The sequence below is a fragment of the Phaethon lepturus genome, unplaced genomic scaffold (assembly GCF_000687285.1).
Source record: "Phaethon lepturus isolate BGI_N335 unplaced genomic scaffold, ASM68728v1 scaffold555, whole genome shotgun sequence".
Taxonomy (NCBI): Eukaryota; Metazoa; Chordata; class Aves; order Phaethontiformes; family Phaethontidae; genus Phaethon; species Phaethon lepturus.
The window spans coordinates 4,514-32,142 of record NW_010538199.1 but is presented as its reverse complement, the minus strand read 5'-3'; the positions used below and the strand labels follow the sequence as shown (position 1 = coordinate 32,142).

General features: G+C 37.0%; 1 protein-coding gene across 1 annotated transcript in view; it reads right to left on the bottom strand.

Moving 5' to 3' along the window:
* The window catches only part of NBAS (neuroblastoma amplified sequence), a gene marked incomplete at both ends in the record, with an annotated part of 125,169 nt that extends 98,102 nt beyond the window's left edge, over positions 1-27,067 (bottom strand). The window contains 14 exons of the mRNA XM_010286700.1: positions 797-1,054; positions 2,162-2,355; positions 3,842-3,905; positions 6,952-7,080; positions 10,857-10,922; positions 11,888-12,026; positions 20,560-20,658; positions 20,776-20,905; positions 21,708-21,845; positions 22,267-22,310; positions 23,389-23,436; positions 24,583-24,660; positions 26,359-26,395; positions 27,013-27,067. Of these exons, the coding sequence (XP_010285002.1) occupies positions 797-1,054; positions 2,162-2,355; positions 3,842-3,905; positions 6,952-7,080; positions 10,857-10,922; positions 11,888-12,026; positions 20,560-20,658; positions 20,776-20,905; positions 21,708-21,845; positions 22,267-22,310; positions 23,389-23,436; positions 24,583-24,660; positions 26,359-26,395; positions 27,013-27,067 (1,479 nt within the window). The remainder of the gene's footprint in view (positions 1-796; positions 1,055-2,161; positions 2,356-3,841; positions 3,906-6,951; positions 7,081-10,856; positions 10,923-11,887; positions 12,027-20,559; positions 20,659-20,775; positions 20,906-21,707; positions 21,846-22,266; positions 22,311-23,388; positions 23,437-24,582; positions 24,661-26,358; positions 26,396-27,012) is intronic.
* Between the last annotated feature and the right edge of the window lie 562 nt (positions 27,068-27,629).

The following is a 27,629-nucleotide window of genomic DNA, read 5'->3' as shown; positions in this document are numbered from 1 at the left end:
TTGTTTGTAAACACTCACACGAGTACACATCCAAGTCTGGCCAAGCTAATGATGCACAGTGTCTCCTCAGTGACCTGCAAACATCATCTTGTGAAATATGTTCATTTGATTCGTGTGATGAAGTGTAATCTTCTGTACTTTTATGGATTTCTCCTGCACCATAAAAAGGGGTATTTTACAGGAGAAAGTTAAACTACTTTGCTGGTATATCAGCTCAAACCAGTTTGACCACTGACCGCATAGTATTGTGTAAAGAAAGTGCACGCATAGGGTTTGGGGTCATCCTAGGGGCACGCCGAGGAAGATTCGAGAAGACTCTAGCAGGAGAAGAGGGCATGCGCTGAAGAAGGCACGCCTGTTCATTAATATGTATTAGACGACACGCCTATTCATGAATATGTATTAGAAGACACGCCTGTTCATGAATATGTATTAACGGACAGGACATAAACCCGGAACAGGAGCTGTACCGCGTGCGTCGTGGTGGAGCAGAGACTCCCGGCGCACCCAGCGCTGTTTGCTTGCCTCTATTCGCTTAATAAATTGTAAATTTGAGTTGGAATCCTGTTTGGGACTAAATCATTTATAACAATCTCATTTGAATTATTATAAAGCTAGTTTTAAACAATGATCCCTTCAATTAGGTAACACAGTACTAAAACTACTAAAACAACTGTCAACTAAGAAATGTGTGCCTAAATCCTTCTGTTAATATAACAAGAATTGAAAGCAAAATTAAAAGTTCTTTCTAAATAAAGCTGATAAAGAGATATATGACCTTTCCTTCCATACTTACTTTTCTCTGGTACAGTTCCTCTGGAGTTGTGGATCTTAAACTGACAAGACGGAAATTCTTGGTGATAGTACGTGGACGTTTCCGTGGAGGAGCAAATCGTTCCATTTCTGTCACAAAGTACAGGCCTTGCTTTAGGTAGCTGAAGTATCTGTCCTTAGCAGAAGTTTCATCATCTGAGTCAGAGTCATCTTCTCCCTCATCTTCATCACCAGGCCTGCTCTCCAAGCGTAATCTTTTTGGAACAAGTTTTATCTCACACTGCACAGAAAAATATGAATATGAAGCATCCACCTAGTACACGTCAGTTCGGTGAGAATTGAGTACATCTCCACTTGCAGTACTTCAGATTTCAGAATCAACATCCTTCCTCCCTTTCTCCTTTAAACCCTTTATTTCTCAGCTTGCTTAACATGCCCACAAACCCTGACTGCATCTGTCTCCTAGAGAGATCATCCCTTACCTACTGGTGAAGGCTTCTTAACAGTGACCCGCTATTACACTAAACGTCCTACACCACCCCAGACAGGACAGAACTATGGAGACATCTTCGTACACTGTTACACAGCTTACTGCAGCGTACATCAGTGTTTCAACTCTTAGCTATGCAAAGCAAGATTTTCTGTTCGGTGCAAATGTCATCTCAGACTACATCCTTAGGCTGTAATATGCCAGTCACTGGCTCTATCTTATTTCCAGAACAATAAACCTTTCCAAAAACATACATGCAAGCTTTGGTACATATTGAGATAGCCTGATAAATTTTAAACTTTTAAGATATTTCAGACCTATTTCAATGTAAGCTTTAGGAAAAGAGTAATTTTCTTAGTTTCAAAGAAAATTCCTGGTTAACTTCCTTATGTTCTACTCCCTCCTGGAATCCCACTAAAGATGAACAAAAATATATCTCTCTTACATGGTTTTGTCCTAATTTAAATGTGTTCCTCCTTTCTTTTAAATATACTCCCTCTGTAAGAGGCATCTGTTTCAAAACAGGAGAGGGATGCTTGCAGTATTCTTCAAATGCGCTAACATACAAAGCAGTGAAAACTGTCAACACAAACTGTTTGCTGCAGCAAGATTCCTCTCATTCAGGCACAGCCTTCCGGGAGTTTTGCTTCTACTCTCCAGAAGTTATTTGACAATGAAGTTTTTATTAAGACAGTTAAGTTGCAGCAAGTTCAGAATTTCCCTGCAATACCTATCTAGAGATAAAGAAAAAGTGATTTTGTTTCCTATTACTAATAATAACTTTTATGGTTTTTTTTTTAACCACACCATACAAACAACACCCTTAGGATTACATATTCGAAAGCAAACTGTTTCTACTGCATTCTAGAAAGATATCTGCTTATGCACATTCCTCACCTCCAGACTTAGAAATCCTCCATCGTGAGCTGAAGTGACCTGAGGAGAACTCTCAAACCATTCACATGACTTTCCCAGCAAATTTCTTAATGTCTTGACTGATGACACAGTCAATGCACCAGAGCAGCGAGCCAGGATGACAGAATTACCAGCCCACCAATTTACATCTATCAATGGGTAGTAGGATTCTTTATCTAAAATAAACAAACAAATAAATAAGAATGCACCGTACAAAGAAAGATAACTTTAAACACCAGGGAACAACAGAAGTGCCTTCAATTACCAAGAGATTTCACCTGACGGCCTAATTTAACAAACATTTATTATTGTATATGCATCCTTGTTTCATTACGTTTGTATTTTAGATCAATTATGTTTTAGTAAATGAGTTCTCCATTAAATAAAGCTATTGAATAGAAAAAAAAAAAAATCAGTTAATCATGGATGTAATTATTTTTTACTATTATTTGGAAAAAGAATTCACTGTAAATTCATTTACTTGCACAAAATATAAAAAATTTTAAATATTTAATAAAGATATTTCAATACTTCCCCAGCCATCACTGACCAAGTCTCTCTGGCAACAAAATAGTATTGATGAAAATCAGAAAAGGTTACACTGCTTTTGAGGACAAGTGACAACTATGAACATGGCTCCTGAAACACCCTACAAAATGACGTTAAAAAAATTAAACCAATAAAACAAACAAAAAGAAGTCACCATGACTAGGGATGGAAGCTGTGTCATTTTTAAGACTGTCTTCATTATGGTAACTGGATGTTGGGGGCAAAATGTTCACCAGAGAGTTAGCTCAGTGAGATCACTACAGGGTCATTTCTGACCTCCCTGACAAACACAATCTTTCCCCAAACAGCACTGAGAAACAGATCAGCTTATCACTCTTCTGCCACTTCAGTGCTTAATCGGCAGCCTACCCATAAAGGTCAGATGAGTTAACCCAAAGAGAGAATCACCAAGAAAAACAGCAGAAAGAAACAGAGATCTTTTAATAACATAGATGTAGACAAGCAGTAGCAAATGGGTCGTGGAATAGCTATTCTCTCTGCACTGCTGGCAGAGCCATGCAATAGCCAGGTGATAAATGGCCATACATGGTGGCCTGAACTTTGGGAAAAGAATAGTGTCTGACGAGGCAAATCCAGACAAGAGGAAACAAAGCCCTTTTGGTTTAGAATTTTAAACTAATATCTTTAAATAATGTTAACTTTCAAGATTTATTAGACATTCATAGAAATAAAAGGTAAAGGTAAGTTTAGGTTTCAGATATGGACTCTAATAATGTGTTACCCACAATATTATGATGCAGTGGCTTCTGATACAAGCTGAAGCATCTGCTGAACGTTCAGCATTCTGCAGAGTCATAATGACATGATCAATAATAAATGAAGTCCTGTACTAACTGAAGTATCATCTTATTTACGATTATGGCTAAAAAAAAAATTCTAAAAAAGGATTTTAAAAAAAAAAAAAAAAAAAAAAAAAAAAAAAAAAAACTATCGTGACACCATTTAGCAAGGCCATGCTACAAATTCAAATCATACATACAGTTTTGGCAGCTATTCTAATTGAGATTTAAGCTATTTCAGGTCTTTGTATATTTGTGTAAATATTTTTATCTACACAATGGTATAAAATAATGATCTGCATGTACCACATACCTTTTATTTTCTTTCTTTTTTCACTGGAGAGTTTCCAGTCTGGGTTGATCTCATCATAACCAGGCTGAAAAAACAAAAAACAAAGAAGTGCAAGACAAAAAAAGGATTATATACAGGCAAATCTTTGTAACACAGACAATCTGTTTATTTACTCTATTGCTGACCCACTCATTTTTCAGTGAAAACACTCCCCATAAATTCAAACTTTTCCTGAACGTAAAACATACAGCTGCTGTAGTGACATTGTACTTTTCTCCAGACAGTTAAATAAAAAAAAAAAATTAAAAATTCATAGCAAAATAGACTTCTGGGTTCCTAAAACATCACATTAGAAAACAAGAGTACCATCAGACCTGGCCTAGTCAGCATTAAAAAGTAATCATATCCTAAAGATTTCTGAAGTAAAGGCTCTCCAGCAATCAGAAGCCCACCAAGTGTTTGCTTTTCACGTCTATATATAGGACTGCAAACATATAAAAGAAGAATCCCCAAAAGAGTTCTCCTGTTTGCTCCGTGTAGTGTTCCTGAGTACCAGCCTGGTACAGGTACTCGGGTCATTTTCATAATTATAAAGCCTCTTTCAAGACTAGTGCAACAAGAGAAGCAGCATTATTTAATGACGCACTGCAACATTTAGAATTAGTAGGCTGTTGCTATATTGGTTTTTTTAACTTTATTTAGTAGTATCGGAATACATGGTAACTGCAGAAATACATATGACAGTAATCCTGCCCCTAACTGCAACACAAGGGAAGTAGAACTGCAATGCAAGGGAAGTAGAGGTAGATTGCACAGCTCAGACAACCGAAGCTGTTTTGGGTCAAGCAGAAAGTGATTTTCAGACGCAGTATTTTAATAGAAAGAGAAGGGTCTACTAATTAAAAGTAAACATGAGGCCACTTTAAGTTAATTTAACAAATACATTTGGGTGACAATTAAGTAGGAACGGCACATATTATGAAAATATACATTATACTTGGACACTAGTTTCACCTATAAAAACCATTCTGAAAACTGTCAAATACTGAATACTCCTGTATATCACCCTCACTAAATGATAAAGTCATGAAAACAGCTTTGGAATACATACTCATTATTGTTAAAAACAAAGAAAAAATACAACAATTCACTGTAAACATCCTTGAGCAAAATCTGTATTCTCACAAAAATCTTAAGCGTACATTAAAAATAGATATAGCTAGCTAGATATGAATATATACACACAATGCTTTTCCCAATACTGGAGCACAACTTTTGTTCATTTTTTGTTTTTTAAAAGTACTTTCCTAAATAAGCTTGGAACTACATTTCTGTGGAGGGTTGCCAGCAGTTGAGCACCACACAGCCGCTTGCTCGCTCCCCTGCCCAGTGGGACAGCATAGGGACAGCAAAAGCAAGAACAGCCACGCGTCAAGAGAAAGACAGTTTAGTAAGCAAACGAAAGGGGGGGCGGGGGGGAACAAACAAGAAACAAGTGATGCAAAGGCAATCGTCCATCATCTCCCACAAGCGGACTGGTGCCCACTCAGTCGCTAAGCCATGGCTACGTTCCCAACACCTCCCGCGGCTCTGTTTTTACTGCTTGATCACAATGTCATACAGCACGGATAGTCCTTCTCCAGTTGGGGTCAGCTGTCCAGGCTGTGTCCCCTCCCAGATTATTGTACTCCCCTAAACTACTCATTGGGGAAACAACAGTGAGAAACAGAGAAGACCTTGAAGCTGTGGAAGCACTACTGAGCAGTAACTAAAACACTGGTGTGTTATGAACACTGTTTTGGTCACAAGTCCAAAACCCAGCACTATACAGGCTGCTATGAAGAAAAAAAGCTCCATGCCAGCCAGACACAGAACAGTTTCACAGCCAGTACAGCCTAATCAGATCCAACTGCTTACCTAGAACCACCAAAACTTAAGCTACACAATACCACACCCATGTTTCCGTGTCAGCATGACTTCATTCAGGCCACGATAGCCTACTGTCAGTCTCCACTTCAACTTTTGCACTGGCCATATGGGACTGCTAAAGGGTGAGCGGGTCTTGCTGATCACTCCTTGGCTCTCCAGCCAACAAATCAGCTCAGGGATGGGGATCAGGGAGTCTCGGTTGGTGCGATATTGCCGCCGGTGCACTGTTGTGGTAGCGATCGGCACCTGTTGTTCTTCAACCCTCAGCAACCCCACCACAGAAGGGTCCTCTGAGAGACTGGCCAAGGCAGACTGAGTATAAGCATTACAACTACAAGCACTACTTAGCAACAACTAAAAACATCACTGTGTTACCAACATTATTCTCATACTAAATCTGAAACTCAGCACTATACCAGTTATTAAGAAGAAAATTAACTCTGTCACAGCCAAAACCAGGACAATTAGTCAAGTAATTAATGGGAGTAAAACCAGAATAGTTCACATATTAGTGTGCATCATTTCAGATTTGTCACTTTTCAAAATGAATATATATTTTCCTCATGAAAATTAAGTGTTATGTTTACCCAGACAGTGTACTAGTTATTTAGAAGTTTTTTTGAAAACTAATTAGTTTTAAATTCCCAGTGTTTAAATTCAGGTTAGCCACATGAAAGTTTGCGAGTGTCTGGGCAATTCCTAACATAAGTTCCTCTACTTAGTTTTGCAAACAACTCCTGTAGAAAGCATGTGACTTAGTAATACCAATCTGATGAACAAACTGTTCTGGGGCGTTATGTGACAGAAGGTAAGGTAAATTTTGAGGGAGGGATAGATGAACACATTAGACGTCCAGCAGAATTCAATCATTCAAGCTAAGTTACCCGTGTTGGCCTCCACTTACATTTCAAAATAACATTTCAGCCTACCTCTACCAGTGTTATCCCCTTGGCACCAAAATGCCTCATGAAAAATTCACTGCAACGTAACTTTTTCTTTTTCTTAAATTTTAAAGTTTAAGGCTCACGGTTAAAACATAGAAAGATTATTGTAAATATAGGGCTCTTGAAAAATAGGGAGTTGACGGGAAAGACAGTATGTAGCTAAAGCACAGTTAGCTGAACTACTCTCATCTAGGAAAATGCATCTCCAGAGGATTAAGATATATACTGCAAGTTTCTAAATATCTATATATTTCTTACCTGATCAGTTTGATCCCATTCTCCTTGCTGTCTGAGAGATGGAATAGACCAAATCGTCAGTTTTCCTGAGAAATGAATAGCTGCCAGAAGAGCTCCATCAGGAGAAAGATTCATCTTGAAAACTCCATCCTGCCAAATATTAAGTCAGCAAAGTAAAAAGAAACCAAACAACAAAACAACAAAACAAAACCCATACACATCAAGGAACAGCCACCAAAAAAAAAAAAAAGAAAAAAAAAAAAATCCCCAAAACCCCAAACTATTTTTTATATTTTAGGAAAAAAAACATTTGTACATCTTCCATCCTGAAAATTTAACATGCTTTAAATTTTAAAAAAACTATGTTGAAAGTCAGAATAAGGGTAAAAAAAATCAATTGTGGCATAGAAGAGTAAAAACTACCTGTATAAAGGAAGAACACTACACAAGACTAACAAATCTTGTGAACTTCTGTACCACATTGTTATACAGCAAATAAAATCTGAAAGTGTGGCATTCCTAGGAGAACACCACAGGTAGCAATGCAGAGCTACTCGGAGGAAAAACTGTAGGTTGTTCTCTGTTCAGAGAAAACATACAGCAGCCTCAGTTTTCTACTGTCCTGCCTCTCAGGTCCACCCAAGGAAGACTGTTACCAAAACACAACTTAGTACAGCTCTTCCTCCCTGGCAGCAAACTTTTGGGTTTGTTACCAAAAAAAAAAACCCCACAAAAAACCAAACACCCAAGGGGGACGCATACAGGAAATACACAGGTGAAGAGATCTTGAAGGAGCACATTGTTCATTACAGGACACCGAATCCGAATTTAAGAATCTCCTGGGTAACAATACACTAAGCAAGCAAATAGTGATTAAGATTAAGTCCATATGGAAGAAACAGTTCAACATCTGTAAGTAAACTTCATCAAGGCTACAAAAATTCCCCTGACAAAGTTCTCCTTCAGCTCGGTATATCTGAAAAGGCAAAATGTACTTCAAACAAACTACTTCCTTAAGGATTCATGAACTCCCACACAATTACAACTGAATCTATACACTATTTCCATGAGACAAAAGCCTCTAAATATACACTCAAATTTTAAAGTCAAACTTAGTGTCACTGACAATGCCTAAGTTTCTGAAAATACAATTTATATTAATTCCCCCTGCCCTCAACACAAATTCTGTTTTCAGAAAGATCATTAGGTTCTCAGAGAGTCCAGTCTTCACTGAGAGACAGTAGAATGCAGATTCCCAAAATGTATATCGTTTATAAAATTCCATTTTGTTAGTGCAGTTCACTTTTTAAAACTTTCTAATAAAGATTCAACCTATGGTAATGCTAGAACTACCCAAGTCTGTAGATAATCAATTTTTAAGCCAGCACCTCCCCCCTTGCAAAATAAATGAAGTACAGAAAAGTTACTAGACATCCATATGATTAAGAAGTTTTAATGGAGCTTCTACAGCACATTAGTGGTAGATAACATTTGAAGATAACTATTCTTTTAGTGTTTGTTTGTTTGGGTTTGTGGGTTTTTTATTGTTTTTATTTTATTTCTTAGGCTGTCTTAAGTACTAGCTATGCCACAGAAACAATGATGATCAAGTAATCTGCACACTGTTGTACAGTGGTTTGCAGCTGTTGAGAGCACTACTTAAATCCAACTTTAAAATGTGTTTTTAATTGAACAGGAGAACGTTATTAAGGTCTTTTTTTTAAACCAACTATTAATTTTTTTTAGTATAATTCTTAAGTATTCTCCAGTCATATTCTTAAGCAGCTAGAGTACTGAAATCTCTATTATAGTTTGCCAAGAAATTGTACATGCTTACTAATGGCAATTCTTTCTTTCTTTACAAATCAAGTTGCATGCACAGAGGACAAAGAACAAGAGACTGTGAAAGGGCTTAGAAACATATAGCTAAAATATATAACCCATTCAGATAAACGGTCAGTGGTATACATCACAGATCTTAACACAGGTTAAACATTTACTCAGTAAGTGATAATTCTGTTGCTGTTAAATTTAGATGTTTGGGCAGCCATTAACACATTCAAATTTACCACCCAAGCATTGTTATCTATAGAGATTAATCAGTCCATTGGCAATGGTAATTGGCCTCGGTAAATAGCTTGTCAACTTAAGGGAACTGCAGAACAAGATACTGAAAACCTCAGCAAGTTGGCACTTCACATTTTATAAGCGTGATTTAAGTTAGCAACACTAAGAATCAAATCCCAATATAGCTAGTTCTAATATACAAGTCCTCTAGCTGCCATGCCTGTCATACATTAACAGCATTGCCAATTTCCCACTAAAAGTATAAACTATGCCTCATATATTTAAACAATAATCTCTGAAATCAGATTAAAACATTCAAGTGTTCAAGAAACGTGTGGATGTGGCGCTTCAGGACATGGTCTAGGGGACATGGTGGCGCTGGATTAATGGTTGGACTTGATGATCTTGAAGGTCCTTTCCAACCTTAGTGATTCTGTGATTCTATGAAGGAAGAATAACAATCTGCTTTTTTTTGTAAATTTAGTACTGGCAAATGCAGTGAAGTTGAAGTTCAGTACACCTACACTCAGTACTAGTCTTCCAGTAAAAAATAAAAAAAGTTTACTTCAGCCTTCTCTTGTATCTTTTCAGTGAAGGAAATAAAATCTCTCCCCATTCCACCCTTGTGAGAGATTCGGAAAGATTTGTTTTCCCCTTCCAATCAGGCATGCAATTTCTTCTTTTAACCAGTCACCTAAACATCCCAAAAATCTATTAAGGTCATTTCCAAAGTCCATATAACTTCAGACCAGCCATTTTTCCTCTCACAAGGATACAGTGAGAGTGGTAGACAGATTCTTTACTGTTCTTTCCTTGTAAAGCAAAAGAAGGGAAAACAAATTTTTTACAAGGAGGGAAAAGGGGATAATAAAGGAATCAAACAAAGGCTACACACAACTAGTAGACGAGAGAAAGTGGTGCAGTACTGCATGGGTAGCTCCTCAGGCATGTAGAAGAAAGTCAGGAGCACTGTGTGCAAAGCCTTGGAAATAGAGAAAGTACACACCTATACCTCAGCATAACGCTCAAAGATTTAACATCCACTCTTTCAGGGGAGAAGAATATGCAAGACCCATACCCAATGTTTCTTAAGAACAAGTTGATTCTGATCAGCAGTTCATGAGGTTCACATGTGTCGTGGTAGTAGAAGTTTGATCCATAACAAACCTTTGAAGCTACTTAGCAAAATGTTTCTAAAATATCTCATAAATAAAAACTGTAAAAACTGTAAAAACAAAAAATCTTGTAACAGACTGTAAAAAAAGTCTTTGTGTCTTCCCTATTTAAGCCATGAATAATTAGTTTGAATCCACTCATATTTTACTTCCCCACATTACATGAAAATTTTGGGCTATAAGGTGAGGAGGTTTTTGTCTGTTTTCTAGCAGGAGTGGGGTAGTATAGAAGGCTGGGGTTTGGAGTTGCTCTTATTTCTCTCTTGGGCATATACTTGAGAAACACCGTCACAATCTACTCTCTTCTTGTCCAATACAGAATACACCTAACAGGCTATGATCATTACATTCATTAACAAGTAACTAGGTGGCTTTTTACACCTTCCTTTCTTATTAAGAGTTTACATTTAATATTGAACTCTACATATCTGGACCTGTTCCTGTTAGTATGCTGAAAACTCAGGATTCAAGCTTCAGCAGATGAACTATCAGGATTTTTAAAAAAGCCAAATAAACAGCAAGCTACTCTAACACTAAAACTTGGTATTTTTAGTAAGTTTTATAGAAACGTTAATTCTTATGTTGCATAAATTACAAACTACTTTCAATCAGTCTATCAGGCAGTCATTAATGCACAATTATGTTAGCAAAATACATTTCTGAGGTAGACCTAGACCTTAATACCTGTTCTGTTCCCCGCCTGCTGTAAAATCTTAAATTCATAATCCTTAATAATCCTCTTCTCTGTGCCTGGAAAAACAGAAACATATCATACAATGAAATACAATCTCATACATTGTTTTATACACCAAAATCTACGTCGTATCTAAAGTATTAAAAAAACTCTGCAGTTCTTTAAACTTCCATAAGACTGCCTATTTTACAATAATGCAAGGATAATAAAATGTAGTTTTTATAACTTTGCCCATTTCATTCGGTACGTATCATCCTTTGGAACAGGCTGCCCAGTAGAGTCAGCAGCACTGGAAGTATTCAAAAAATGTGTAGACGTGGCACTTTGGGACATGGTTTAGTAGGCATGATGGTGTTCAGTTGATGATCTTAAAAGTCTTTTACAGCCTTAATGATTCTATGATTCTATGCCACAGAAAAGCCTTACCCATTTGCAATGAAATTAACAGCTCACTTTTAATACTACGCAATACCTATATAAGAGTAAATACTGAAATTTATCTCAGTATACTCTAATTTGATTTCAGTATTATCCACACAGTAGTTACCAAATCAAACATTTACTTCTACTAGAAGCAAAAGAAATGAGGACTTAAAGTGAAACATTTATTTCAGGTGTGCTGCTTTTGTTATGAAATAATAAAAAGACAAAAATAACTGGAATTTTTCCAAGAAAGAAAGGAAACATATCCCAATACACAACTGAGGAGTTTGTATATTTCCACACTACATTTTTTGATGTACTTTCTTGTTGCTTTGTTTGTTGTTTTTTTTTAAACCACATGTGATAATCAAGAAGTTAAAAGTTCAACTCATATTACAGAAGAAGAAAAAACAGACAGATGTTGGGGGTGGAGAAGAGGTAACTTCTTAGAAGTTCACATCATAGCTTACAAAATAGCAAAACATTGCATTAAATTCTTCTTTCAAAAAGAGATTCTTATTGAACTTCCAGTTAGGTAATTCTGCCAGTGACAACATTCATCCAATATTCATCCAATAAAATGGGGAAACACACTTACTGTTCTAATGTCATCTTCGTAACTAGTGACTTGTTTGTAATGGGGAGAGCCTGACAGAACCCTCCAAGCAGATATCCCACAACCAGTTGCTTTAGATACTCCATCTGCATCTGTTTCACAGCCTCCTACAAGCAGGAGTCTGTAAAATATATAAAGACATATTATGTTTTCATATACTGCCACATAAATGTTCTTTTAATTGTCTTAAGTGAGAACTATAGCAGTTTGCTTGCATTAACAAAAAGACTAAGTATACTAAGACACCTAACAGCCCCAATAAGCTTGAAACTTCAGGGTGTTTATTCACAGACAAATACTTGATTAACACTTGGTATTTGTAGCATTTATCCCTCTGCATCCTCATCTCTCTTTCCAAATATGGCATAATTCCCAAAATTTAAAAGAAAGTATGTCTGGCTACAGTTTCAGTTTCTCTCCTACCCTCAAAGAATGATAACAATTACAGCTTAAGCTTATGAAAAATTCTGGTCATTCTCTTTAAGCATTAGGCTTCCATTTATTCAGATGTGGTACAAAAGATGCTTCTCTTACTAAAGCACTAAATGCATCAAGGTTTTTCAATTTTGTTTTCTAAAGACACTCTACCAAATGTGTATGTAATCATTTCATTACACACAGTAGATGATATTTCAAAAATTTTAAGGGAACTCTTAGAATTATTACTGATTACCACTAAAATGTATCAAAACATTTTCCCTTGAAGCCTTTTCACCTTATTAACAAACAGTTTTATTTTTAACTGATGATTATTTTGACAAAAACTTTGAGAACAGATGTCTAAATTTGTTTGGAATCATCATTTTAGTGAACAACCCATCAAAAAGTAAAGTATCTGCAAAAAAGGCAAAGATTGGAAAAAGCCAGAAGTTCAGCCATGAGAACACTCCTTCATCAATTTTCAAAGTTTGCATTTCTCCTGAAATGCTCTACCACCTAGTGGCTGATGCTCATATAGCTTTCAGCTATGATCTGAATGTGTTTCAAAGCATTTCCTGCAAGAATCAACTGCAAGAAAAAAAGAAGGAAAAGAAAGAAAAAAGAAAAAAATTTTCCTTCCACATCTAATCCTCTTTAAGAGGTCAGTAAAACTTATTTAACATTCCCAGGTCTCATGCTATTCACATACAGCAAGATGACTTCTACCAGGAATGCTTACAGTCCGTTAAGATTCTTATGAGTTTTAATTATTTTGTGGTGTCAAGAGTTGCCCAAGACAGCAAAACAGAAATCACTTTCACCATTTTCCACAAAAACAGCAGTAGACTCTCAGTCAACCATCATAATTAACAGGAAAATGGGTAATTTTGCATTGTTTTTATGCTCAGAAAGTAAAGCATAGCACAGCTAAGGGTAATTACTTCTCCCTTAAGGAGGTGCTGTTTAACTTTAGAATATGTAAAGTTTCAGGCAGAGCATCCCTGTCGCAGTGGTTTCTTGCTGTAGTACACCAAGAATAAACCATGTTATCATTTAAGGAACAAACGGATTCCCATCAGAGTTAAGGAAATCTACCATGAGGAGCGCAGATCATATTTCAGACTCCTTAAAACTGATAATCTGAGTAGCATGTGGAAGCAAACATATTCTTCAGTAATCAGCATAAATTTTTTGTAGCAATAACATATAAAAACAGCAGACATAAAATTCACCTATCGTATCTTTCCCGTAGATACCTAGCAAAGCAATCAGGTTATAAAGATGACAACAATTAGCAAAGCATGGCATTAGACGGTCAGTGAGAGAACTCCAACACAGACACAGCAGCAAGGGAGCACTGTACTTCAGCATTATGTAGGTCACAGAAGAAACTTCATCACAAAAACTACTTGTTAAACAGAGAACACAACTGTTGCTCAGTTAGCACAGCAATCCCAATGTTAAAATGCCAAAGAACTCTTGCAGTGCACACCTCTTTTCTGAACAAGCTAGTAATATAAGACTCATTAAGCCTTTTATGTGACAAACTTTACATCTTAAATGAATCCAAGTTGCTTTACATTTTAACAGTTTCCCATCAAAACCAACTGCTTGGTTTTGATACTGGTTGTTAATTATGGTCAATTGGTTGGACAATTCTCAAATAAATATTTGGACAGGAATTCAGAGGAACTTACCAAGTTTAACCACTTTAACCCAAAATACTAGTAAGAGTACTTTGTTCTGCAAGTCATACTAAGCACGAGCTCGATCTGAGGGTGTCTCTGATACCAGGACTCTCAAAGACTATAGGGGTTTGTTAAAAATAATAATAATGAAAGGCAGACATTGAAAACCAGAGTATTTAAGCAATTCCATTGCTTAATTTCCAAACAATTAAGGAAAACAGAAGCAATGAGCAGAAGCACATAACTAGTTTTATTTCATTCAGCTTTGGGGCATCAACAAATACTAGAAACTACTGGAACAGTTTGTTATTCTCTTAAGAAGAAAGTTACTTCAACCATGCAAGGATTGGAGAGAACATCAATCCTTCAGGAACATGGCAAACAATAACACATGGGGTACAGCCACCAATAAACAACACAGGTCTCAGAACTACGCAAAATATTTTAGTATCAAATTTTCTGCTGATCACTGGAGGGACGTGTACTTGGGAAAAGAAAATATCACAGATTAAGTGTGTACTGGTTTTGGCTCGGATAGAGTTAATTTTCTTCATGGTAGCTGGTGTAGGGCTGTGGTTTGGATGTGTGCTCAAAACAGTGTTGATAATACAGGGATGTTTTCACTATTGCTGAGCAGTGCTCACACAGGGTCAAGGCCTTTTCTGTGCCTCACACCTCCCCACCAGCGAGCAGGGTGGGGGTGCAAAAGAGGTTGGGAGGGGACACAGCCAGGACAGCTGACCCAGGCTGGCCAAAGGGATATTCCATCCCATATGGCGTCATGCTCAGCATATAAAGCTGCGATGAAGAATAAGGAAGGGAGGGACATTTGGAGTAATGGCATTTGTCTTCGCAAGTAACGGTTACACGTGACGGAGCTCTGCTTCCCTGGAGATGGCTGAACCCCTGCCTCCCCGTGGGGAATGAATTCCTTGTTTTGCTTTGCTTGTGTGCACAGCTTTTGCTTTACCTGTTAAACTGTCTTTACCTCAACCCATGAGTTTTCTCACTTCTACCTTTCCAATTCTCTCCCCCATCCCACTGTGGGGGGAGCGAGCAGCTGCCTAGTGTTTAATTGCCCACTGGGGTTAAACCACGACAGTGTCATACAGTTAATAAGCCATTTGTTTCCTTTCTGCGTATTAATTCTCTCCCCCATCCCACTGTGGGGGGAGCAAGCAGCTGCCTAGTGCTTAATTGCCCACTGGGGTTAAACCACAACAGTGTCATACAATTAATAAGCCATTTGTTTCCTTTCTGCGTATGTTTTGCTTTCCTTCTCCCCGATGTTTCTGTTCTGCAGCTTTCCTCTGCCCACAATCATTCTGTCAGAGAAGCCTGACACACTGCCATTGATCAAAGAACTAAGAGCTGCCCCCAACTCATAAAAAGCCATTTTTTAGACATGCTACATAGTTCTTCGGAGGAACTTCAGTAAAAAACAAGGAAGTTTTCAAATATCATGCAACACATACCTCTACCCAAAAAAAAAAAAAAAACAAACCACCACAAAAACCAACACACCCCACCCCACCCCAAAACCCTTAAAAATCCCAAGCTTTCATCAGACACATAGCATACCACATGAAATTCCTTGTAACAGCACCAAAAGGTTTTAGGACAAAATACTCGATCTAGCCCGTTGTACAAGATGCAGTTTATGTCCATTTTAGCCAGCAAGAATAAACTTGTTTGGGTACTCAAACATCTGAGCACACAGTCTAACATCATGAAATCTCATCTTGAAACTCTGGAAGATGTTGGCAAGATCAACATTGCACAGACCATTACACATAAATTGACCAATTTCCTAACTTTTTTTAGCACAGAAAGTAAGTTTGATGCGTCTCTTTCACAGCCTTTCCTGAGGAAAGCTTTACAAAGAAAAAATTAAAAATCAGTAAACAAGAACTTCATGAAATCGCTACAACACAGCTGTGAATTCCTAATAACCAAAGGACAGCTGGCACAATCCTCTGGAAGATTAATGTATCTATAGTCTTATCCATCCATAGGCACCTAAATTCTTCCATAAGCTCCAACTTCCATTGCAATATGCCCCTGAATTAAAAATCTCAACAGCAGCAGTGACTAAAACTCAATTCCAATTGACCGCATGGTGCCAGAGGTGACTACGAGACAAATAGTAGCACAAAGACCAAGAGAAGAATTGTCAATAACTGTGACAGCAGTAGCTCCAAAACTGCCTGAACTAGCTCTCAAAAACTCCATCAAGATAAATCTTTTCAAAGACATTTCAGAAAAACTGTCACATACAGTGCATCATATTTATAATTCAGAAGTATCTTTTAGGATAAATGAAACTCAGTGACAACTGGAATGAAGATGTCATACCAGTTTAGACACACACAAAACACACAACCTCAAGACAAAAAGCCTTCTCCCAGGACTGCAGAGAAATTCATCATGGCAGAAAGTACTTATAATTTTTAAAAGCTTTTCAGAGAGCAAAATGCAACAGCAGGGGCAGAAACTATTAAGATGAATAACACAACTGGCATCAAAAGAAAATGAAAGGTACTCCTGAGAGCCTCAGCAAAGATCTGGCCTCGTTTACCAATTATTTTTTCAGGACCAGACAGGCGATGACTCCAAAACAACAAGTTGACAGGGAGACTGGGAGCAGCAACAGGAGAGGGATTTTTTTCCTGTTTACTTTTCTAAGTTAGTCTCAGTCTGAAGAAGACATCATGCCAATCACTTTTTTTGTCCCAGTAATGTAAAAAACTACTTTTCCTAGCCAAATACTTGGGTTCCTAAATCACATCGTATCAGCTGTAGTTTTATGCCTCTCCAGATGAGTCACAAAGCAACATTAACTTAACATATGATGCTTGACAGTAACTCCCTAGAAGGAAAAGTTTTGTCTATCACACTGTTATGGACATCAAGATCAATGCAACATACTTTAGTACCTAAAATGTTAGAATCTTTAATGTTTATTCTTGCATACATTTTCTACACAGAGCACCGCTAGCATGCAGCAGTTTGTGCAGCAGTTTCTGGTCTCCATTTCTAGATCCTCTTAATCTTCTACATACGTCTGGGATCATCAGAGGACTCCTGGGAAGGCTCTGAGGAACTTCACCATGCCTGCCATCGCCAGGAAAAGCTAGCTAGCAAGCTTTAGAAGCTTTTGACAAGGTCTGACAGATGTTCATGATCAAAGAGTGCTTTGAGCTTTTGTTGCAGCCGACTCCTGATTAGTAAGGAATCCTTACATGTCCTAGAAAAAGACCTCTGTAAGTGCCAGGCCTAGAGCACAACCAACAAATGCAGTATTTTGTGCAGCAGGTTGCAGAAAATTATGAAAATGATGGCCAGAAAGTCTCTCTGTACATACTCCTGAGCAACTGTGGTGATGCACCACCAGGCTCAGTCCCCAGCACCCGCTGGAGCAGCCACTCCAGCACATCAGAGGCCTTGACACAGACCATGATCCTAAGGGATGATACAGATGTGCAGGTCTTGGACTGCAGGGATGCGGCTCCAAGAAATCTGCTCTGGTTGACCCTGCTGTGAAGGGGAATAGATTAGATTATCTCCAGAGTTTCCTCCAGTCTTAAAAAAAAGTCTGCCCTTGCAATACCTCAACCGTACTCTGTTTCAAAATTTTCTATGAATCTGGGCTCAAGATAACTAGTATAATACTGGTTTCAAGAACAGCAGGTTCAATTGAGGCATCCAAGAAAAACTTGATACTTCTACACAATTCTTCACTCATCAATTTTGGTACAACAAGCAAATTCCAACTGAATTTAAAAACCTTCATCTGCTATAATCATCACAAATTCTGGGCTCTAATATCAGGCATTTTCTGTAGCAAGTGCTGATAACCCTAAAGTAAGATATGGAGCTCCAGAATAAGATATACAAAATAAGCAGGTGTTGAACATTCCATTAGAGCCTACAGAGAGCTCACTCTGAAGCAGGCATCTAAGTTTTGTCAACTAAAGTGCACCATAAATTCCATCATAGATGAAGGCTGGATCACATGAGAACACCAACATTAGGCAGCTAAATTAAGGTATATGACACTTTCCAGCAGCAATGAAACTCATTATTAGACTTTTTCCCAAAGCTATTGTTTCAAGTTCTCCTACAGATTCAGATACATTCCCGACTGACATGTTCTCTTTGCAATTATCATACATCTAGTTGAAAAAATTAAGTGTATTAAGTTCTTAAGTGCTATTGTATTGCACTGTAATAGGTAATGAGCAAATACATAGTAATATAGAGTGCAGCAAGTAAAGTCTTACAAGCACTGGAGACAGACCAGTATAACCTCACCATCTAAAACTAAATGAAATGCAAGAAAGCACAAAGTGACAAAGTTGAACTTATGTTAAGTGATCAAAGTTCACATTATTGAAAAACAAAACTTGGAAGTGTTCATATGTATCTACAATTTTCTTCAATGCACAATTGAAGAAAACAGCCTCCCTTCAACTCCTTCTGGGTTTTTTTGGATAACAAGACAATTTCAGCAAAAGACTGATTAGGAATTTAGAGTTCTCCAATGTCAAATTTAGAAGTTTTCTACCACAGAGTAAATTCATAACAGAAAAACTTGCCTACATGAAGCGCAAAACATCGGTTCTTTCTGCTTTCCATTTCATCCAATTGTGCATTCTTTCAAGTATCAATTTTTCAACTCTGCTAAGCAAGTCAACTGGCTACACACAATCACAGAGGACTCCACCTGACTATTTTTATTTTCATGGAATGAGTCATAATATTTCCTGAGAAAAACAAGTAATTCCTGAATGTGTATGCCATACACACTACACAAACTTATTACTTCAGCAGCAGATATAACCACATCTTTTCACGTTAAGGGAAGGGCATTTCTCTCCATAAAAATACATGGAATGTAGACAACAACAAAAAAATACGCCAACCATAAGCTTCCATAAAAAGATAACTATAATTACTAATATTCTGAATAAACTGTTCTAAGCACAAAACCAGGATTGTGTCCTGCTCTTTTACATCACACTAATATCAAGTTTTAAAAACATTAACCTCAGCTATTATAAGAATAGTAGGAAAAACAAAGCTATTACTTCCCTTGGAGGTTGAAGGAAAGAAAACCTGAAATTTTTGCCTTCTCTCCCACCCTCCTTCTTTTAAACCTCTATGGGAAGAAGTTGCTATTAGCACACACAAAGCAATGTCCATACTATTTTGGCTGATGACTACACCAGCTGATGGTCTACGTATTTTCTTGTTAATGGATTCATCAGTGTGTTTCTCAGTTTTGACATAATTTACTCAGAAACACACCAAAAATTAGAAGCAAGAACATCCATCTATAACTGTCAGAATAATTATTTGACCATACTTTGAATATTATTAACCAATATTCTTTGCAACACTCACTGTTATAATCAATCTACTTCCTAACATCAGGAACAGAAAAGACAACTTTGGAAACAAGTGTCAAGAACCATCAACCTTGGTCTGATCAAAGGAAAGAATGAGTAGGTTCTGTTGTCTGGTTAGATAGCACTACCAAAGCTCCATAACCCACACTTATTACCTCAAAACTCTAGATTTAGTATACTGAGTACTAATTATGTGGAATTATTAGATATGAACTAGGCAGAAAGAAGTCATACTCAAAATTAATCTCTCAAAGTAATACACTAGAAGAACAATTACTTCTCATTAATAACCATTTTTTTCCTAAGATAGCTAGGGCAGCTCACTTAACACGGAAGAATGAGAACAAGTTTTTAAACAGTGAGTTTCTTCTGGTATTCTACAGCCAAGCCCAATTCAAAACAATACGGTGATATAACATACTGCACTGACAAATTCAATCCTAGTAGATCTAATAGAAGAAAAATATCTAGAAGGAAGTTTAGTTCCTACAACTGAAGGGAAATAGAAAAATAAGTTGTTGAGTTTATCTTGCTATATAACAAGTAGACATTAAAAAGGCAGACACATTTTTAACATAAGTAATTGGCTAACCAAGACCTATTCCAATTTCATCTGGTGCAAGAGCAGGCAGTCAGTTACTCCTTCTTTCTAGTCTCATACCTGTACCCAACACATTAGTAATCGAGACAACACATCACAAGACTACTCCAAATACCAAAACCTGGCAGTTCCAGTCGGAACACCAGAGAAAACAGCCTGGCCAGCAAGTCCAGAAATCAAATCAGGCAGAAAAAAAACAAACAGACAAACGCATACATCACCCTTTACCCAATCAAATTCAGAAACGTCTTTTGAAGCTACTCCTGACATTCTAAAAAATGCTGCTTATGCAAGGTACTCAAACAGTAAAGTACACAAATTGATGTTCATTATTCCAATAGTAAAGTGAGATCACCAACTAGGGCTTCTTTCATAGGTACAACGATACATGACCTGTTATTACTGATTCACTAAATATCAATATTAAAATAGATTTTTTTTTCTTCCCTCCTTATCCAACACACTCCAGTGTTTATTTTGCTATTTTTGCTCATCATTTTTATATTATTGGCAGGTAGCAAACAGAACACTTACCTGTGACCAGGATGATAAATGACAGTAGTTATTCCATGGGCATAATGGCTGCTAAAGTTGAAACTATGACTTTCTTGAAAGCTTTGATTTGTTCCAACACTAAGTATGGGGGGGAAAAAAATATACATTCTTTCAGATACATTTTCTTTCCACTTTTTAAAGAATTCTTTTGAAGTTCACTGTGTCTTCTCAAAGCAAGTCAAAATTTACGCTTACCTCACAAGATAACTTCTCAATTCTCCACGATAATTAACGACAAGCAGTTCGGCTGACCATTGGGCACTTGCTTTGTATTCTAGAAAGATCAATCCAGCAATAGCGTAACTCAGATCTCCTGGAAAACTTGCTGTCTTTACCCAAAAATGCAGACATAAATTGAGAAAGAAGGTGGATTTTAATTAAAAAAAAAAAAAAAGGGGGGGGGGGAGAGAGAGAGAGAGAGTCTTCATTACTGAAAGAACTAGGAAGTTAAATTTACTATGTTGTATAAAAATGTATTAAAAAAAATAAAGTTTCATAGTTTATATTAGTAACAAAATACATTTCCTTTTATCTTGATTTTAAAGAAATCTTATTACTATAAAGTTTGCAAAGACAATATACTAATGAAATACACTTGAGCCACCTTCCCAAATTAGTTTAATACAGCCTTTGAATATGCAAAATATAAAACATATTGCATGGGGCAAGCTAACAGCAATTATGTATTCTCATACCAAGAAAAAAAAAATACTCATATTGTTCTATCAGCAATATGTCTTGATTTATAAGTGATTCTGCATATAAACTGCAAATTTGTAATCTACTACTACAAATTGTAACTGTTTGCACACATACTAATTAGGTGACTCTATACTTTCACAATCTGATGTACCTGCAGATCTACCACAACTCTAAGAAAAGAAAGATGAAGATTCTGACTAGCTACAACACCACAAAAGATATGCTTTGCAAGTGGTACACATGACTTAAGTTTATAATATATACATCATATGATAAACACTTCATGATACATTTGTGCATGGTATTCATACTGCAAGCTTACATACCAAAAGTAAGCCGTGATTAAAAGAAGGCCAGTGAGTGGAAATTACCCTCTATCCTTACAAAAAGTTCTACTATAATTCATATGTAATCTAAGAGAGCACTTACTGGTGAAATGACCAAAAGCTCACTACCCATTAGGTCAAACACTCTCACTGTTCCAATGCTTTCAGCATAAGCAAGTAACGTACAATCATGACTCCATGCCACTCGTCTCCATTGAGGGTTAGGATCCTTTGGCACTATGAAAAAGGAAGAAAGTTAAATTTAAATATAAATATAATCCCTTAAACGAACAAAAAGTTAAGTGCATCAAAAAATCCAGGGTGCCTACCATCATTACAAGCTTATCTCAGAGGAGAGAGAAAAAAAAAACCACACCACCTCCAACACCTGCTATGTCGTATGCTACACCAAACCTATTAATTTTAACTACCATTTCATTTCAGATTTAGTTTTTTTATTTTAATCATCATGAAAAGAAGAGAGGAAGGCAGGGTAATGGAGCTAGTCACAAAGCAAAATTATTAAGAGATTCTTCTCGATGCTTTTAAGAGGTTACAAAATTACCGTTAAAGTAAACCAACACCACCAGTTAGCAATTCATGAATAATAAACAATGATGACACCAAGTAATGATGTAAAGGTCGTCATGTTGTATACCTTGACATTTTCCAACTATGGATCCAAAGTCATCTTTTGCAGACCTGCAGAAAGAGACTCATATGGATTTACATAAGAAAAAAACACTATTCAATTTTCGAGAATAAACAGAACACTGTAAAAATATTCTACATGCACAATTCAAAGGCCTGCGTGTATTGAACTACTTGTTCAAAAGAGGCAGACAGTAGCTTCCACCCTTAGGCAGCTACAGTACCTAACAGCAGTATTTTAGAAACCCTCCTCCCAAAACATAAATATTAATATCCCTTATTTAGTAGTAATGCTGTTCAAAATAGGATAGTAGCATTTCAGAACTTCAGCATGTAACTTTAGGGAAAAAAAAAAAAACTTAGTCAATATTCTCTAGGTTACAATTTTAGAAACAATGCAAGAATATAGTTACATTAATACAGTTGAAACACAAGATTTATTTTATAGTCTATAAGCTGACATTTATGGTGTTCACACCACTTCTGATTGAACAATTTTCATACACTTGCTTCTTTTACATATAAATAGAAGGTCTGACCTTCTAGCAAATGCATTTTTGTGAAGCAAGTAAACACACTCAATCAAGATCCGTTCTACAGCTAAATGTGTTCTTGAACTGGCAAAGGAGAGTTGCTTGTTACAGAGCAGAAGAAAAAGGGAAAGCAGTCTTTACGGCAATTCACACTACTTGTAAAATAAGGTGAGGTATTATACATGCCAGCTACTCTACAGAGAGGCAGAATACTAGCTCCTTGTCCCATTTATTAGGGTGACTTTCCAGGGGGAACAGAAAGACAAAGGTTAGAAAGATCATGATTTAGGATTAGTATTTTGAAGTATCTTGATTGATACTTAATATAAATTTACCCACAACATTTATAACTGGGGGGGAGCGGTTTAAATGGGGAATGGCCAAGAACTAAGAAGAAATAGAAGGCTTCTACCTTCCAGGTCATAAAATATTTTAAGATTATTACATAGATTACTTGCACAATAGATAATATTCAAAAGAACGCCCCCAAGAAAATCTTTAAAAGTACAGTTATTAAATAACTGGACACACTTTCTCAGAACACCACAGCTGTTGGTGTGTGGTGTGTTGTGAAGCAACAGATAATACTAAGTTACCTGATTTCTACACATTGGTCTTGAACAACTGCCAACAATTTGCCATTGCTGAAAGAGAAAAATACAGGTGTGAAAGTTCATTTAAAGTCCAGTCCTTACAGAATGCACATCAGAGTTCTAGGTACTTTTCTGCAAGGTTAGATATAAATTTCCTCTTTCATAAATCAAAACAAATTGGGAAATACCAATTTTTATGCAAAAAAAAACCCCAAAGAACCAGTGCTATAACAAGATCCCCTTCACGTCACTAAAATGTATCTGTAGCTCTTTTCTAGTAACACTAAGAAAACAAAAACAACGTCTAAAATCTTGCTGCAGGGAAGGTCAGAATTAGTTGTTGTTCATGGATAATTTTATAACAGCAATATCTAAAACTATGTATTGCTTTATCTGGAATAAACAAGTATCATACTTCAGTAAGTTACACTGTCTCCTTCGGAGCAGGTCTCCTGTCTTTGTACCTAACACGTAACATTGCAACTGGCATGCTGTGCATCAAACGGGGTCATCACTTCCCTCAATGAATCATCATCTCTCTCAACAGTACAGAGTGCTTGCTGAACCACTGATCATATTCAGCAGTAATACATAATAAAATAAAACATTCCATACTTCTTTCATATCATTGAACCATTTTTCTGTACATATTTATGATTTTTTTTTAAAGCGAGTGATCTCACCAGCTTTTAAAAATAAGCATAAATGTGTCCAGAAAATCTCATTGATCTCAGAATTACTACAGAACAGCTGGTTCTAGCCTTGGAACTCTTGCTTCTTGTCTACATGTACAATAACAGACATGTCTTCATGGTATGCATCCACATTCCAGAAACATTAAAATAAGCAACATATCCTGCCAAGTTATAGGTCTTTAACCGATCAAATGCAGGACTTGAGTTTGAGAACGATTGCACTGCAAGCCACTTTGCCTCAAAAGCTAGACAGACATTCAGAGCTGAGCGAGAGGCGCGTCAAATGAAGGGAAGTAGCGTGGAATCCCCTAGGTAGCAGACTGGCCTTTCTCTCCCAAGGCTACCTGTCAAAGCCTCCAGCATTTCTCTTGACTAAAAAGAATAACATGACTTTAGCACAATATTAACTCAGAAATGTTACTAATGGGGACGGCCAGGGAAGCAGCGGAAGCATTAATACATTCACTACTGCCAAAAATGGAAAAGCATGTAAGCTGGTTACCTTGCAAGTACTAGGTGCCAGTTGATCTGCTTACTAACCAGACGAACCAGTCCAGTGGGCAGAGAAAACTTGGCAGGGCTGAAATAACAAAAACATTAGGCTAAATCAGAACATACACCTAACAAAAGCAGTACTCAAGATACACCTGCCAGACGACTTAGCTTTGAGGCAACCATCAATCACCTGTGAGGTTTTCGCAACTAAACATGACTCAGCACTGCACCCTGCAACATGATGAAGACTAACAACATCCTTGTTTGTATTAATGAAACAAAACCACATGTTAAGAGAACGGATTATTTACTCCTAACTCGTTATACTCCACTCAGTTCTGGGCCCCCCATTACAAGAACACCAGCAATAAACTAGAGGGCCACCAAGATGGTCAGGGGACTGGAGCACTTGCCCTACAAGGAGATGCTGATGGAATTGTACTTGTTTAGCCTGGAGAATGGAAGGCTTCAGGGAGACCAAACAGTAGCTCTCTGATACCTAGGAGGTTACCATGAAGATGGGAGCCACTGAGGTGCATGGCAGAAGCACAAGAAACAGTGTTAGGTTAACAGCTGGACTCGATCTTAAAGATCTTTTCCAACCTAAATGATTCTATGATTCTAAAACAGAGGAGGTTCCAAGGTGATATAAGCAATTCTTCACCACGAAGACAGTCAGGCACTGGAACAGCCTGCCCAGAGAGTCTTTGGGGTCTCCATCCTTTAAGTTTTTCAAGACCTAGCTGGACAGAGCCCTAAGGAACCTAGACTGAATTCGATGTTCTCCCTGCTTTTGGCAGGACTTTAAACTAGAGGCCTCCCAAGCTCCCTCCCAAATGTTTTTATTACATACATAAAAATAGCAACTAGAATCAGTTATAAAACCTAGAAATCAGACTTTAAATATGACTACTGGCGGGGGAAGGAAGAAAAATAAGTTAATTCTGCAACTAGCCTTATATGATGGTATGGAGCCTATAAACACCACCACCCCTTCCAAAAAAAAAAAAAAAAAAAAAAAAAGGAGGGGGACCCACATAATAAAGTGGAACACCAGCAATAGGGAAAACAGCACCGCCTGCTGAATTCAAGTATGGTATTGTTTCACAGGGAGCCACATGAATGTCCCTTTCCATGTATCTCAAAACCACCAGAATACCCCCAAAAAGGGAGAACTGACATCTTCAAACCTCCCAAGTGCATCAACAGAGTACTATAACCATAGAGCTGAAATTCTCCAGGAACGCTGTATTAACCCCAATATGTTTCTGGGACCATTTAAGTGCCTTTTGAATATGAAGTTAATTTTATAAATGGCATGAGTGTTGCTCAACTAGTTACCAAGTTTTTTGTAAGACAGTTTGAATTGTCAAAAAAAAAAAAATATAAATTATTACTCCAAAGGAAGCAAATCCTGCCATGCCATCATACCTGTCATTGAAGCTTAAGAAAAAGACTACTTCACTTGCAATATCTCAGTTGGGAGTGGGCAGAACAAATACATGTTTTGTGAAAGATGATGATCCCATTGAAAGTTTACTTGGTTTCCGATAAAAGCAAGAAGTCAGACTAGTATACACCAGCTCTTTCCTAGACAGGCTTCAGCTGCAACTCAAGTGATTACAACTTAAAGTTATGAAAAGAGAATATTCAAAGCATTGCTTAGACAATATTCTAAACAAGTGTTCAATTTTACTCTCATTAAAAGTAACTTTCCATCAAATCAAAAAGCTATAAAAATATTACAAATCAAAAGATTAAGCACTATTTTCATCAAACCTACCTGTACCAGATGTATCGAAGCAAAAACAGTGCAGGACCTACAATGGAAAGAGCGGTAAAAATTATACCTCTAGCTGTTTTAAAACACTCTCCAGCTTACTGAACACAGAATCACAGAAATTCTCACAGAAGTAAAAGGTATTAAGGGAAATAACCCTCTATCCTTGGCCAATGAATTAGTGTATTAGAGTAAATGCAAACAGCTGATCAAAAAAAAAATCACTACACATTTCTGGAAATTCTAAGAGAAATTCTTGAAAATGCAATTCAGTTACTGCATAAACCAAGTGTTGAATGGCAATGTAACGTAATCAGAATGTACAGCTTCCTTATAGAACTGTATAACTAGCAAACAGCCCAGTGCAAGACCTGGTAGAGAAAAAACCTCAACATTTTGCAAAACACAACAGAGCTTCTAAACTTCTGAGATGTATGGTTTATTAGTTTGTCCCAATAAGCTAACAGAGACAAGAAAGCTCATAAAAATTACATAAAAATAACATAGCAATATTGATAATCAGAAAACATCTTCCTGAAAACACATCCTGCACCCTATTTCCATTATACTAGCCACGCTAAAGTACAGAAATTGTAAACATAAGCAATCCACACATCATTTTTATGAGTCATGAATATAAGAACAAGTCATATTTACCTGTAATTGCTCTAGTAATGATAAATGATGCACCATGTTTTCTGTTGCCTCTTGGCTGCAATTACAACAATAACGGTCAAACACTATGTCATACATTTTAACTTAAATGCAACATTCATACATATATTCACTGATTAAATTTAAGTTTCGTGCTAGTCTACAAGTTCCGTATGTATTTTCTGTTACTTGCAACTTCATAGAGTAATTTAACTGCATAAGCTAAAAGAGGCTATAAAGCCAAATATTTTAAGTGCCAAGATGTAATAAACAGAACGTGCTACAGATTGTCTATCGATTCAGCTTTGCCTTCATCTTTGGGTAGTAACAAGACTTGTGACTTCTGATTATGTTCTCCTGTAAGGTAGTCTAAATCATTCTTTCGATGCCAAATGAATGCCAGATTGATCTGTAATGCCCAGAAGAAGTCAAGGCAATTGGTGTTCAACATATTATGCTACTATAAAATTCCAAAGCTATATAAAGACTGCTCATGGAAGTTTCAGAATTATTAAGAAGAACAAAGAACTTGTACAGAAAAATTTCTTATTGTCAATTTGTACTAGATAACAAAGACACTCAGATCACCACCTCTACTCCATACTATGTCACATAGCCTT